Source organism: Panthera leo, chromosome C1, assembly GCF_018350215.1.
Source record: "Panthera leo isolate Ple1 chromosome C1, P.leo_Ple1_pat1.1, whole genome shotgun sequence".
NCBI lineage: Eukaryota > Metazoa > Chordata > Mammalia > Carnivora > Felidae > Panthera > Panthera leo.
The window spans coordinates 15,504,027-15,519,731 of record NC_056686.1 but is presented as its reverse complement, the minus strand read 5'-3'; the positions used below and the strand labels follow the sequence as shown (position 1 = coordinate 15,519,731).

The following is a 15,705-nucleotide window of genomic DNA, read 5'->3' as shown; positions in this document are numbered from 1 at the left end:
AGAAAAGATCTACAAACCATTAAGCAGGTAAACAACCAATTGTTGCTTAAGCGCTAGCTTGGTACCTAGCAGACTGGGTGCTTTCGTGAAGAACTCAGGCCTCTCAGAGTAACTCCTGGAGACTGGTTTCTTCCTTTGTGTTTAAACCCAAGTCCTCTCATGATAACCTCAAAAACCATTCATCCAGGATCTCCCCACCCCCCAACCCATGGTCTCTCCCACGCACGCTGGCATGCAGATTCTGACATGTCTTGTTCCCCAAGAATCACCATCTTGCAATCTGTCTTCTGGGCATTCCCACAAGCCAAGATTTTGTCAGGCTTCACTTCCTGTAGTTTGTTGTATAAAAACAATAGGTATTCTTTTCCTTTCCCGAATATGAAGTTCTACCATAATAGTGAATAGGCTTTTTCAAACTACGCAGAAATGCTCTTCCCCTTCCCCCCACCCACCCTAAAGATTCTAGGAGATGTATTTTCCTTAGTGGGGAGTGGGCCGTGCGACTTGGAACTGAGATGGTCTCACCTAGAGACAGTTAAATGGCACCATATCCCTGCCGCTTCCTTTCTCTGTTTTCCTGCCTGACATGCTGGTAATTTGTAATTGTTGTATAGTTCTCTCCAAACAAGTAATTACCTCACAATAAGGTTACCTTGATTTTTATGCTATCGTGTGGCTCCTGTGAGCCCTGCCAGACTTGGTGCCTGTCATCGGATATTAAAAAGCCCACAGGCCACCCCAGCCGGGCTGGTGCCAGACTCTGTATCCTTTCCTGCTCTCTGAAGGTTGGGCTGGAAACATCGGGCCCAGCCACGAAGGCGGCCATCATCGCAGTGAAGTCAGGTCCACTGTGCTTCCTCGCTTCTAGGTGGAGAAACTGAGGCTCAGGGAGATGAGGTCACCTGCACAAGTCTCAGCCAGAATCAGAAAGCTGGGATTTAACCCAGGTCTCAGAGCCTCCAGCCCCGGCCCTGCCACACTCCTCCCTGTGTGGTAGGGATGCTGAACTTGAGAGAAGGGCCGCCCCAGACCCGATGTGACCGGCAAAGAGGCGGTGAGGGAAAACTGAGAACCTGGCCTTGGAGTTGCTGCAGCAGAACAGAGCTGGTTCAGCCTCGGCTCTCCCCCTCGGCCGGGTGACCGCGTTCCATTCATTCACACAGAGCCTCAGTTTCCTTCTCTTTGAACCGGGCGTCACAGCCTGCAGTGAGGCCTGAATGAGATAACACACGCGTGTAAAGTCCCTCTTGTTGCCCGTGTGGCATGTCAGCGGACGATCCAGCTGGGCCTGTGTTCTTAGTCACGAGGCTGGATCTCTGGCTGCTAAGGCTGCCCAGTTTAGTTCCTCTGCTGGAGCCCTCTGACCAATGCTGAGGCAGGGGTCCGGCCCCTCTTCTTGCCTCTGACCTTCGATGAGCCCTCACTGCCTCCGCCCCATGTCCTAGGAGAGCCGGGTCAGAGGCAGCTGATTCACTGGGGGCACTTACAGTATCCGGTGGCCCTCCCCATGGCCCACCTGCACCGGTTACCATCCCTCCTTAGGGAGGCACCTGGCAGATGCCTCCTGTCATTGCTGGGATAGCACCCCTCCAGGCCTATAGGAGACAGAACAGAGGAAGGATGGGGTACCTTGGCTATTGAACAAGGTACTTAACTTCTCTGTGCCTCAGTTTCCTCGTATATAAAAATGGCCTTGAGCAAAATGGTCTCTTAGGTTTGTTTTGGTTTTGTTTCTTTGAGAGTCAATGAGATCATCTCCCACCTTGTACTCAGTGGGAATGATTTGTCATAGTTTTTTCTGTTCCTAATAGGCTCTCCTTCATCTTAAGTCCTGGCACCATATTGTCTGTATCACCCAGTTGTCATGGACCAAATATACTCAGTTTATGTTTATAGAATAAATGACAGACATTTCTCCTCCCGTCGTGATTTAACTTTTCTTGTATAATGTCTGTATCCCAGCTAAATTATTAGCTCTTGAAGGAAAGACTATGCCTTTTATATCCTTCACCGCACACACGCACATGCACACACACACACGCACGCACACACACACCTGCGCACACACACTGTCACACCATACTCAATAAGACCCTGGAAGAAACTCAGTAATTATTTTGTTGAATAAATGATTGCATGAATGAATGAATCAACTTGTTGAGCATCAGGGAATAATAAAAAAAATCAATGAATATTTATGAAAGGAAGGACTGATTAAGAGAAACACCTCTGTTCTGGGTACTTTTCGAGCTGCAGAAAGCATTTTAAAAAGGGAGCTAAAAAAAAAGTCATATTTTATAAGCCAGGAAATTGTTAATCTACTGAAATCATTTGTCTCTAGAAGTCTAGTGACCATCCAGCTCCAAATCCAGTTGGTCAAGGCTGGGGTGGGCCATGGCACCCCAGGCCACCTGCACTGTATTCCCACAGCCTTCTCCCTGCCCTTCACTGGCCTCTTATCCTTGACCCCTGCCAGGAACCCCCCCAGTGTGCCTAAGTGAGGCCTGCGTCTCTGTGACCAGCTCCATCTTGAGTTCTATGGACCCCACGGTGGACCCCTGCCAGGACTTCTTCACCTACGCCTGTGGCGGCTGGATCAAAGCCAACCCCGTGCCTGACGGCCACTCACGCTGGGGGACCTTTAGCAACCTCTGGGAACACAACCAAGCCATCATCAAGCACCTCCTCGGTAAGCACCCAGCAGGGAGGCCAGTGCGTGGGCTGCAGAGGGGAGCCGTCAGCTGGACCTACCTGGCCAGGCCTGGTTAGAGCAAGAGCTTGACACAAGGGAAGACCAGAGGCTTTGGAGTTGATGAAGCCGGGTTAAAATGTCTGCCCCGTCACTCATTGCGTGGTCCAGAGTAAGTTACTTGTCTCTGAGCCTCAGTCCCTTCATCTATAAAAACGGGGCCAATACACAGAGATGAAAGGTACAGCACAGGGAACGTAGTCAGTGGTACCATCATAGCCTTGTGTGGGGACAGACAGTAGCTCCTTGTGCAGTGAACACAGCACGGTGTGTAGGCTTGTCGAATCACTGTGTTGTACACCTGGGACTAACGTAACATGGTGTGTCGACTATACTTTAACTAAAAGAATTTCTTTTAATATTTTTTTATTTTGAGAGAGAGAGAGAGAGAGAGTCCTAAGCATGGACGCGGGGCTTGATCTCACGACTGTGAGCCGAAATCAAGAGTCGGATGCTTACCTGACTGAGCCACCCAAGTGCCCCCAAAAGAAATTTTTTTTTAATGGGACTAATAATACCCAAACTTCGGAGTTTTGAGAACTATACAGCACACGTGTAAAGGGTTCGCGCAGTATGTGCGGCGCATAGTAGGTTCGCGAGGACTGGTAGCTGTGGCCCTTGCTTTTGTGGCTTTAAGCTGTGGCTTAGTTTGGACTGGAATTGGCTGTGAGCTTTGAAAGTTGTGAGCCAAGGGAACCAAGGTGAACACACTTGGTCAGACTTTAAGGTTGCGAGCAGATTAAAGTTAGAACAGTCTAACTGAGAGTTTATGCATTGCAGGCAGGGCCGTCCCTTGGCCTCGTGGTGGTGGGGCTTGCACGATAACCGTCTAACTGAAGTTCTCCTCTTTGCACCTTGTTGGGCCTCGGACACCTCTAGTTGATCTTGGTGTTGGTGGTTTCATCCTTAGGTTAGAGCCCCACGTCTGTCTTGTTTGCAGGGTTAACCGTGGATACTGTTTGTCGAATTAACACCCAGCCCCCGGGGGTGGAAGGAAGTGCCCTTGCTGCTGGGTGAGGCCCACCCACCATGTCTCCTTGGCCCACTGTGGCTCCTGGGCAGGCCCCCCTCTGCAGCCCCCTCTGCAGTCCAACTTGCAGCTTGTCTCCCTGAGGATCAGAGCAGGGTAGTGTGTGGAGGCGGGGCTGAAGGAACTCAGTATGTCAGGGACAGCAGAGCCCCCACACTCTGTATGCTGTCTAGGTACCTCTGAAAGGGGACACCGCCTTTGAGTTCAGAACTAGAAGTTCATATTTGCTTAAGAGGCAAATATGTCTATGGTAGCCAGATTAGAATTCAGGATGTCCCTTCTCTAGCACCTAAAGACAGCCAAGGGCTTGGCACAGACCAACAACCAATGCAGGAGAATAGTCCAAGTAGGAAACAAGATGGCCTAGGGCCTCTCCGTTAGTCACCAGGACCTGGGTTCAAATCCTGCCTCTGCCACTTATTCTGTGATCTCAGGTCAGTGACATGGCCTCCCAGGGCTTCTCCTCTCATCAGTATAATGGGAACCGTGCCTCCTCCAGGTTACAAAAATAAAGTGGGAAAAATGTATTTAAAGTGCATTGCCAGGGCACCTGGGTGTCAGTCAGTTAAGCGTCTGACTCTCGATCTCGGCTCAGCTCATGATCTCATGGTTCATGGGAGGGAGCCCCACATCATCAGGCTCTCCGCCGACAGCACGGAGCCTGCTTGGGATTTTCTCTTTCCCTTTCTCTCTGCCCCTCCCCCACTCTCACACCCACACGCAGTCTCTCTAAATAAATAAATATAACTAAAAAAAAATAAAGCTCATTGCCTAGGCCTGGCATAGCGGGGCGGCTGCTGTGTATGTTAGTGTCGTAGTTATGATTCACCTTCGACCTTTGCACAGTCCTTTACAGTTTACAGAGCTCTTTTTGTAGATGTCGCCTTATTCGATCCTGTAGGTAGGAACGGGGAAGGTATCATTCACCCCACTTGATAGATGAGGAAACTAAAGTCCAGAGGCATCCACAAGACAGACTAGTAGGTGGCATGGCTGGGACTTGCCTGAATCGGGGCCAGGTGTCCTTCCCCCCCACCGTCTCACCCCACCTCCTTCAGATATAAGGGGCGGCTATGACTCCCGCCCATCTTGCTGGCAGTGCGGGGCATTGAGGGTCTGAAGGAAGGAGAGAAGGAAACTGATGTTTGAGTGTCTGCTGCTTGCCATGCTGTGTACCAGGTTCTTTTTTTTTTTTTCTTTAATGTTTTTATTTATTTTTGAGACAGAGAGAGACAGAGCGTGAGCAGGGAAGGGGCAGAGAGAGAGGGAGACACAGAATCTGAAGCAGGCTCCAGGCTCTGAGCTGTCAGCACAGAGCCCGACGCGGGGCTCGAACTCACGGACTGCGAGATCGTGACCTGAGCTGAAGTCGGACGCTTAACCGACTGAGCCACCCAGGCGCCCCTGTACCAGGTTCTTTATATCCATTGCCTCCTTCATCCTCACAGCCTCCCTGGGACTTAGGAACTCTTGTTCCCTTTTTATAGATAAGGAAACAGGTTCAGAGACATTAAGTGACTTTGCTGAGGATACATTGCTGGTCCTGGATGGAGACGGGCTCCAGCCCTGGGGAGCAGTTAGCACCGAGAGGAGACGGAGAAGACAGGCAGAGAGGCCTTCTAACTTTCCAGCGTAGGCCCAGGACTGGCCCTCCTGTGTGGTGCCCACGGCCCATGCTCCTGCCAGTCCTTATCAGGAGGACCTTGGGTCTTTGCCAGGACTGAGTCCATGCCCCATCCCCCATCCCCCGACCCTCCCCCCAGCTGGCAGGGGCCATGAGGAGTGGGCTCTAGTCCCGCGCTCTGGCCTTAACATCCATCCTATCCCTGAGAGTCAAGGTGCAGGTGGAGAGCTGTGCTGTGCTGGGCACGGAACAGGCAGAACCATGCGTTCAAGCCCCTGACCCTGCGGCCGGGGTCTGGTAGGATCAGGACGCCAGACTGCAGGGTTTTGAAGTCAGGCAGCCTTGACACGCTAGCTTATCACTTGTGTGGCCTTGGACAAGTGACCCGCCTCCTCTCCGGCTTAGTTTCGTTATCTCTAAAATGGGGGTAATGATGCCATCTAACCCAAGGTTACCATGAGTATGGGCTTATAAGTGCTAGGTCAGCGTGCTTAGCACAGAGCTTGGCACCTAGTAAGTGCTCACCAAAGCAGTGCCACCTTCTCGGTGTCCCGAGTGAGCGCCAGCCCAGACCTCCCCCTGACAAGCCGTGCGACCACAGAGAAGCTACTGGGCTCCTCGTCTGTAAGGTGGGAACTGACTCAGAGCATTGATGGCAATGTTGTAAGGATTAGTGCGGTGGCTGAAGAAAACCTCATTATTGCTAATTTTACTTCTTTTAGAGGCACTGATGTGGACCTAGTTATTAGGGAAAGAGGTACAAGGCATATCCATGACCATGCTAGGTTGTTTACTTGTATTATTTTATTTAAGCTGTGGATGTATATACCCACTGTACAGACGAGACTCACAAATACCTAGGAAGTAGTGAGATTTAGCCCCGGAGCTGTGGGGCCTCAAACCTGCACTCTTTTTCTACCGACTCCCCTGAGTCAGATTCACCATGCAGAGGCCACAGAGCGGCCCAGAAGCACGATTCACCAACCTCCTTTTTCCCAGTGGCAGCTTGATTAAGCTCTCCAGTCTAGGTGGGACCTGGCCCCAGCCTGATGAACACAGCAGGTGAGGTCACCCCCAAATCCTACTGAACAGAAGCTTATGACCAGAAGGACTATCCTGGAGTCCCCTTCCTGCCAGGCTCACTCTTGGGAATTAGTCTGGAAACAGCCCCTCACCTGTGGGCCTTGATATCTGGGATTTTGACACCTGGAAACCCCCGAAGGGGCAGGAGGCAGGTGAGTGGGTGACAAAAAAATGCGGGAACATGGGCCAGTGCATTCCTGGGCTCAAGGCCAGACTGGTTTCAGCTTCTGCAGGACATAGGGGTCAGCCAGCTGGCCTCAGGAGCGGGACCGGAGCTGATGGGGAGTGGAGTGTGCAGGGGGTGCCCAGGCTGGCCAAGCTGGCTTAGGGCAGACTCCTCTGGAAGGAGAAGGAGCATTCAGAGTGCTGGTGAGTATTGTGTCGGCTGGCCAGGCTGACCTTGGGCGAGCCACTCCTTTCTCCGAACAGTGAATTCACTCTGGCCCCCTCAGAGGATATCCAGGCAGACCTGTAGCAGGTGGACTGAAGTCTGCCAGATGCCACTGTGACATGTCCTTGCAGCTCACGGGCTGGGAGGGCTGACCTCAGCTTCATGGGACAGAGGTGCCTCACCCAAGAGACACTCTGCCACCCACCCAAGTTGCCGGCTTGGGCTGTCCTCGTAGGCCTTGGGGAGGCAAGAGCATGGCCTCCCTTCATCAGGGGAGGGATGCAGCTAGACCTCTCACCCTTAGGCTGGGCCTTGCCCCAGGCTTTCCAGCTTGTGCTCTTAATGCAGATTATGCTGCTGCCTGGACTACCTGCCTCACCCCTTCCAATCCTACGGGACTTTTCTCAAACCTGCTTCCTCCAGGGCGCCCGGGTAGCTCAGTCGGTTGGGCGTCCAACTTCGGCTCAGATCATGATCTCACAGTCCGTGAGTTCGAGCCCCGCGTCAGGCTCTGTGCTGACAGCTCAGAGCCTGGAGCCTGCTTCCCAGTCTGTGTCTCCCTCTCTCTCTGCCCCTTCCCTGCTCATGCTCTGTCTCTCTCTGTCTCAAAAATAAATAAAAACATTTAAAAACAAAAAACAAAAACCTGCTTCCTCCGCGAGGCCTTCTGTGGCTACCAAAGGGCCTCTCTGAGTTTGAGCTACAATTGTGCTCTATGTGCCTGTCATATTTACTGTATTTTATAAGATTAATGCATGCAAAATCAATGCCTGGTTTTTGTAACAATTTGAGCAACCCGTATTCCACAAGGAATTTGTGGTCTCCCTTCTTTCTACCCCAGCGCCAGTCTGCCTGAGAAATAGAGACAGAATCATTCCATCAGTATTAAATTTGTCCATGTCAGTGACTTGGCAATTAATCGTGTCGCCCTGTGATATGTCTTGCACTTTTATTTTGGTTCGTTTTCCCGGTAGCTGCTGTCTAGCTTTGTTGCATCTTCCCATGCGTATTGGAAACTCTGTGGACAAGCTGTGTCCAACACGCTCTCCATCTGCAGCAGCGTGCCCGTCTTTCACGTTCTGAGGACGGGAGTGGGTGTCCAGGGCTTCTCCAGGCTGGCTGGACTGCTTCGGTGCTGCCAACCTGGAGGAAAGGAAAGGAACGCAGAGAGAGCTCACGTCCCTGACCTCAGCCACTCGCTTGTGGGACCTCAGGCACATTACTCAACCTCTTGCCTATAAATTGGGCGTGATAGTAATAACACCCGTTGGTGGAAGCTGTTAGGACCAGATGCACACTCACAGCCACACCCACACAGAGAGGAAGCAGTTCGTTTTCTCAGGATGGCTTAAGAATGCTTGGGTTCAAATGCCAACGCATCGCATATAAGCTTTGCCTCCCTAGACAAGTTCCTTCCTCTCCCTGGGCCTCACTCTCTTTCCCCGTGAAATGGGGGGGATAGTATCACCTCAGGCTGTCAGCGTGGTGATGAGTAGAGCTCGGCCAGGACTTGGCCTGCAGCAGATACCAGTCGTGGTAATGATCTCATCATTTACTATTGTTCTTCTGCAGAAAAAGATGCTTCGTTTATCTGCTCCCACACTTCTGCTCACAGGATGGGGGCCTGTGACGGCCTGAACTGAGTCTGTGGTTTTATCTAAAACCAGTGCAGATCTTGCCGTGATGTGGAGTCCCACATGCTCCTGGCCAGATGGTCTTTCTGAGCACAGGGACCACAGAACCACAGAATTCCCAGGAACCCCCATCTCTGCAGCCCGCCCAGCTGCTGGAGATCGGTTTCCTCCCTGGGAGCGATGTGGGAGAGGGTGTTCCAATAAAAACTTACAGAGGAAGAAGTGGGCCGATTAAACGGTGTGCTGTCTTTCCTCTTTGAGACTTTGGGGAAGTGACTGAGGGAGTTTCTCGAACTCAGGGTCCCTGGAAGGAAGTACCCAGGCAATTGGGAGGCCTGTTGTCTGGCCCTGGGGTGCCAAATGATTTTCATACCGTGGGGGCCCTGGAAGTGCCGCCATATTCAAACATGGCCTCCATCTCCATCCTGGGAGCTATACTGTTGAGCAGCTAGGCTGCTCCCATGGAACCTTCTTCTGGAAAGTAAGCGCAAGCAGGGATGTCTCTGAGGAGTCCAAGGTTTTCCTCATGAGAAAACTAAATGTGGCTCATTTCACTTTGAACCAAAGCCTCCTCCCTCGGGCTGTTGTGATCAGTACCTTTCTTTGCAGAGCTCCCAGAATATTCCATCATTCATTCCTTCATTCAGCAGTTAATATGTTATACACCAGCTGTGTGCCAGACATCACTAGGTGCAGGGATTGTGTAAGAAATAAGACAGCCCTTTCTTGTGGAACTTATGTTGTAGCAAGGAAGACAGTAAACAGTAAACAAATAAACAAGTAAATAAGGAATGTTGTGAAGCATTAGGGCTTTGAAACCAATCACATAGGATGCAGGGCCATGAAGGTAAGAGGCCACTGTCACTACACCAGTCAAAGAGGGATGGGCTTTCAGAAGAGGGACATTTGAACCGAAGCTTGAATTAATCATGAGAGAATGGACCACGTGGATGTGAGGAGAAGATTATTCCAGGCAGGACAGTGAGCACAGTGGTCCTGGGGCAGGGGTCTGGGAGCAAGAGGGAGAGGGGCTGGAGACAGACCAGGGGGTGGAGACCCCCATCAAGGGCATTGTTTCTCAACCTTTTTTCATCAATTGCCCCCTCCCTAAAAGGTTTTTTTCTGCTGGAAACGTCCGACTTTAGCTCAGGTCATGATCTCACAGTTCGTGAGTTTGAGCCCCATGTCGGGCTCTGTGCTGACAGCTTGGAGCCTGGAGCCTGCTTTGGATTCTGGGTCTCCCTCCCTCTCTGCCCCTCCCCTGCTCGTGCTCTGTCTCTGTCTCTCAAAAATGAATAAATGTCAAAAAATTTTTTTTAATATTTTTTCTGCTTTATTTTTTTTAGTTCAATTTCTTTAAAGAGATAAACTAAAACAGCTCATGCATTTCTCCCATCACCCCACCCACCAACTCTGGCAACCACTTATCTGTTCTCTAGATCTATGAGCTTGGTTTTTAAAATATATAGTATATACAATATATTTTTTTAATTTGTCTTTGTCTAACTTCCTTCACTTAGCATAATATCCTCGAGTTTCATCCATGTCATCACAAATGGCAAGATTTCCTTCTTTTTTATGAATGAATAATATTCCTGGTGTGTGTGTGTATGTGTGTGTATACCACATTTTCTCTATCCGTTCATCCATCAGTGGGCACTTAGGTTGTCTCAATATCTTGGCTATTGTAAATAATGCTGCAGTGAACGTGGGGTGCATATGTTTTTGAGGTAGTGTTTTTGCTGACTTAGGGTACATATCTAGAAGTAGAATCGCTGGATTATAGGGTCGTTCTATTTTTAATTTTTTGAGGAACCTCCATACTGTTTTCCACAGCGGCTGCACCAATTTATATTCCCACCAACGGTGCATGAGGGTTTCCTTTTCCCCACGTCCTCACCAATACTTGTTATTTGTCTTTTCGATACTAGTCGTTCTGACAGGTATGAGGTGGTCTCTCCTTGTGGTTTTGGTTTGCATTTCCTGATGATGAGTCATGTTGAACACCTTTTCATGTGTCTGTCGGCCATCTGTATGTCTTCTTTGGAAAAATGTCTATTTATATCTCCTGTCCATTTTTTAAAATGTATTTATTTTTGAGAGAGAGAGAAAGAAAATGAGTAGGGGAAGGTCAGAGAGAGAGAGGGAATCCCAGGCACAAGCCTGACACAGGACTCGAACCCACAAACTGTGAGATCATGAACCGTGAGCCAAAACCAAGAGTGTGATGCTCAGCAAACCGAGCCACCCAGCCACCCCTCTTCTGTCCATTTTTTAATAAGATAATAATTATTATTTTTTTTGCTGTTGAATCATATGAGTTTTTTATATATTTTGGATATAAGCCCCTTATCAGATGTGTGATTTGTACATATTTCCTCCCATTTAGTAGGTTGCCTTTTTCATTTTGTGGATGGTTTCCTCTGCTGTGCCCATACTGTCTTCATTATCAGGGAAATCAGGAAGCATGATGCCTCCAGCTTTTTTCTCCTTTCTTACTCTGGGGGAGCCTGGGTGGCTCAGTCGGTTAAGCATCCAACTCTTGATCTCAGCTCAGGTCTTGATCTCAGGGTCATGATTTCAAGCCCCATGTGGAGCCTACTTTAAAAAAAAAAAAGATTACTCTGGCTATTCAGGGTCTTTCATGGTTCCATACAGATTTTAGGATTATGTGTTCTGTCTCTGTAAAAAAATGCCGTTGGAATTCTGATAAGGATTGCATTGAATCTGTACATTGCTTCTGGTAGTATGGACAGCATAACAGTATTAATTCTTCCAGTCTATAAACACAGAATATCTTTCCATTTAAGCGTCTTCTCCAATTTCTTTCACCAATATCTTGTCGTTTTCAATATACAGCTCTTTCAACTTCTTGGTTAAATTTATTCCTATATATTTTATTCTTTTTGATGTAATTGTAAATGGGACTGTTTTCTTAATTTCTCTTTTTGATAGTTCATTATTAGTGTAGTATAGAAATACAACAGGGACACCTGGGCGGCTCATTCGGTTAAGCGTTTGATGATTTCGGCTCAGGTCATGATCTCATGGTTCATGAGTTCGAGCCCTGAATCAGGCTCTGCACTAATAATGCAGTGCCTGCTTGGGATTCTCTGTCTCCCTCTCTCTCTCTGCCCCTCCTCCACTTGCACTCTCTCTCTCTCTCTGTCTCTAATAAACTTAAAAAAAAAAAAGAAAAAAAGAAATATAACAGACTTTTGCGTATTTATGTTGTATCTTGCAACTTTATTGGATTTGTTTATTAGTTCTGACAGGTTTTTGATGGAGTCTTTACGGTTTTCTGTATATAATATCACGTTCTCTGCATTATAGCAACAGTGTTACTTCTTCCATTCCCTTTTTTTTTTCAAAGTTAAAAGACATTTATTCTCTCATTCACCATATTCACAGAACAAAAGATTTATAACTTGTGTTTAACTTGATAGATTTAAGTATTTCTTCCTTTCCAATTCAGATGCCTTTTATTTCTTTTTCTTAGCTAATTGTTCTGACTATAGCTTTCAGTGCTATGTTGAATAGAAGTGGCAAGAGTGGGCATCCTAGTCTTTACCTGATCTTAGAGGAAAAGCTTTCACCAGTGAGTATGAGGTTAGCTGTGGGCCTTTATCATGTGGAGGCACATTCCCTCTATACTTTGTTGACAGTTTTTATCATAAATGGATATTGAATTTTGTCAAATGCTTTTTCTGCATCTGTTGAGATGATATAATTTTTATCCTTCATCGTGGACATTGAACCATCCTTGCATCCCTGGAATAAATGCTACTTGCTTGTGGTGTATGATCCTTTTAATGTTTTATTGAGTTCTGTTTGCTCATATTTTGTTGAGGATTTTTGCGTCTATGTTCATCAGGAATGTTGGCCTATAATTTTCTTTTCTTGGGGCATCTTCAGTTTCGGTATCAGGGTAATGCTGGCCTTGCGAAGTAAGTTTGGAAGAGTCATCTCTTCTGTCTTTTGGAAGAGTTTGAGAAAGATTGGTCCCTTAATTCTTTGTTGAATGTTTGGTAGAACTCACCGGTGAAGCTGTCTGGTCCTAGACTTTTGTTTGTTGAGAGGCTTTTGATTACTGATTCAATCTCCTTACCAGTAATTGGTCTGTTCAGATTTTCTGTTTCATCGTGATTCAGTCTTGGTAGGCTGTGTATTTTTAAGAATCTATCCATTTCGTCCATGAAGTCCAGTAAGAATATAAGAGATACTACTACTCACAGTTTATGTACTATATGTACACGTGAAAGCGTAAGATATTTCTGCTCCCTAAGAGCTAATTCTCTCCCCCTTCGGGGGCAGTATTGTCCCTGTTGAGAATGCGCGACATAGAGCCTTATAGGCAGTTTTAAGGGATTTGTGTGCTCCAGAGTATATTTGAACTCAGAGTCGTTCAAGACACTTGCTCTATAAAGTCCACACCCAGGGTTCCACCTCAGCGTCTACTAGACCGTCTCCAGCTAAAAATGTTGGAAACCGAACTGCTTATCCCCCTCCCCATCCCTCGACCCCTTGCTCAGGTCAAGGAAATGCAGTGGCATCTGAGACTCCTCTTTCTCTCATACTCCAACTGCTTCTCGCCCCTTCTCTGCTGTCGCCCCAGCCCAAGCCCGCACCATCGCTCACCTCGTCTGTTGCAGTGGCCTGCCACCTGGCCGTCTTGCTTCACCTCTGTTTCCCCAGTGCCTTCACCTCTGTTTCCCCAGTGCCTTCCAGGTCATACGTGCCCCACGGGAGAGGATGAAAGAGAGGAGAGGGGAGAGGGTGCTGAGGGTTGTCCCAGTGGGCTCCATGAACCAGAGGGAGGCAGGGGGAGCCATGGAGGAGCTGGACCTTCTCCCAGAGCTCCTGCCCCAGCCGGTGTCACTGTGGGAATACAGGGGATGTGAATGCCGATTCCTGGTGAGGCCTGTGCCCCTGGCCCTTCCTGCCACACCTGCCTCATTTCCTGCCTGTGCCAGTCTCCATCAGGCACTGACCTCATCGCCCTCTCGGCGCCCAGGTACGGCATCCTTCCTCATCAGACAGACACTGGGCTCGGTTCTCCCAGCAAATACTGCTGGGGGCTACTCTGTGCCCTCCTCTGAGTTCAGGCGAGGAAACGGACAAGTAGGATGCAAACTAGTGGGTGAAGCGGCCCAAGCACAGGCCCCCGTGTCCCCGCCACATTGAGCTCAGCCTTCAGCCCAGAGTTCGGGCAAGGGGTTCCCTGGGGCCTCCCCCGCCATCCTTTCTCAGGGCCTCCTGTCCTCACAGCGTTTGCCCTCCGTGCGGTCAGATGCTTTGTGATCATCTCATTGCTGTCTGTCTCACCTACCAGCCTACAGGCCTTCTTTGGACAGACGCGTATCCGCGTGGTCTGCTGCACTCTCCCCCCAGCCCGGCAGCCACCAAACCTTAGGAACTCAATAAACATTTGTGAAATAACAAGTGAATGTGAGATCCAGGGTGTGGAGCTCAGAGGAAGGAAGTTTGAACTCATTACGGGCAGCCTCTCAGCAAAGGAGAGCGGGAGGGTGTGTGTGCCTGAAGCACACATTCTGTCCGCCTGGCGATAATGCAGAGAAAGATGGGCACCTGGAACTCTCTAGAATGAGCACAGCCAGGCTGTTCCTCCGGAGCCTTTCTTTGGGCCTCTTATCTCAGTGGCCTTGGTGCAGCAGGGGAGGGAGATGCCAGGCCCTCTCATTGGCCAGAGTACACAGAGCACACTCCCCCATCACCGACCCTGGCATTTCAGGGTCACGGCCAGAGCCACATATGGAAGATGAGACGCTACTTTCGGGCTCTGGCAAGCAATGATGATTCTTTTGCTTTCCCTTCTAACAGCCCAGCTGCTGGGAGGCATTGTCATAGAAACAAGGCTTCTGGGGGGGTGGGTGGACACCCCCCTTTTGCTTTCCCTGAAGTTCTGCTTCCTGAGTCTGAGGAGCAGGGAGAGGTCCAGCTCTCCCCATTTCTGCCCTCCCCTCCGGAAGGCTTCCTTTCGTGTTCCAGAAGGGAATAGGGACGCGCAGGTGTTTCTAGGCTTCAGCGGCATGGCAGGCTGTGGCTTCCAGGGCTGTGTGGACCCTCCACAGCCCCTCGTCACTCAGGCCCCTGGACCACTGTCTCTCTCAGGGTTCTGTCTCTGCATCTCCCTTCAGACTAGCTCAGGCTGGTCCCATGCCCTCTTCAGGGCCATCACCCTGACTTCAGCAAGATGGGGGTTGATGCTCTCTGACCAGAGAAAACCGTGGTGCTGGTTATGGTAAGAATTGGGGGGAGGGCAGGTGGGCTTTTGCAACAGGGCTGGGAGAGCCAAAGTGACCCACGCTGGAAGTCAAGTCAGGAGCTGACGGGTGCCCCCTGCACCACAGGCCGCTCCAAATGGATATCTTTTCTCTAGATAGCATGCCCTTGTGTGCCTCTCGTGTTTCCCCAGACTCTCCAATTCCATCCAAACCCAAGGCTCTTTCCCCTCATTTCTACCTGGTGAATAACTTCTTACCTTTAAAAGAACCAGCTCGGGGAGCCTGGCTGGCTTAGTCCGTGGAACATACACCTGATCTAGGGGTTGTCAGTTCGAGCCCCACAGTGGGTGTAGAGCCTACTAAAAAAATTGTTTTTAATATTTTTTTATTGTTTTTTACACTTATTGATTTTTTGAGAGATAGAGCACAAATTGGGGAGGGGCAGAGAGAGGAGACACAGGATCCGAAGCAGGCTCCAGGCTCCGAGCTGTCAGCACAGAGCCCGACGCGGGGCTCAAAATCACAAACCGTGAGATCATGACCTGAGCTGAAGTTGGACGCTTAACCGACTGAGCCACCCAGGTGCCCCTAAAAAATATTTTTAATAAAAAATAAATAAAAGAACTGGCTTAGAGCTAGAGTCCCCCTGACCCCACCTCACCCCACCAAAGGGTGTGAATTTTCTTTGGGCTCCATAGCCATTTGCATTAACCAAAGCACCTCCGTGTCTCCCGGTCATTTCTTTGCTTGGCTGTGTTCACTACTAGACCATGAACTCCCTGGAGGCAGAGACTACCTGGGTCCTATTCATGTCTGTAAAACTGGAGCCAAGCCCAGTGCCTGGCACTCAATAGGTGCTCCATGTTGGGGCCTTCATGAAAGAACGTCTCCAGAGAGGCTCCACAGGAAAGATGGCCTCCGGGAGAGGCCTTGAAGCGTGTAGGATTTT

At 49.4% G+C, this 15,705-nt stretch overlaps 1 protein-coding gene across 2 annotated transcripts in view; it reads left to right on the top strand.

Moving 5' to 3' along the window:
• ECE1 (endothelin converting enzyme 1) overlaps positions 1-15,705 on the top strand; it is a 112,583-nt gene that overhangs the window by 63,214 nt on the left and 33,664 nt on the right. For both annotated transcript variants that reach the window (XM_042952095.1, XM_042952094.1), the window contains exon 4: positions 2,477-2,689. In XM_042952095.1, coding sequence (XP_042808029.1) covers positions 2,477-2,689 — 213 coding nt within the window. The remainder of the gene's footprint in view (positions 1-2,476; positions 2,690-15,705) is intronic.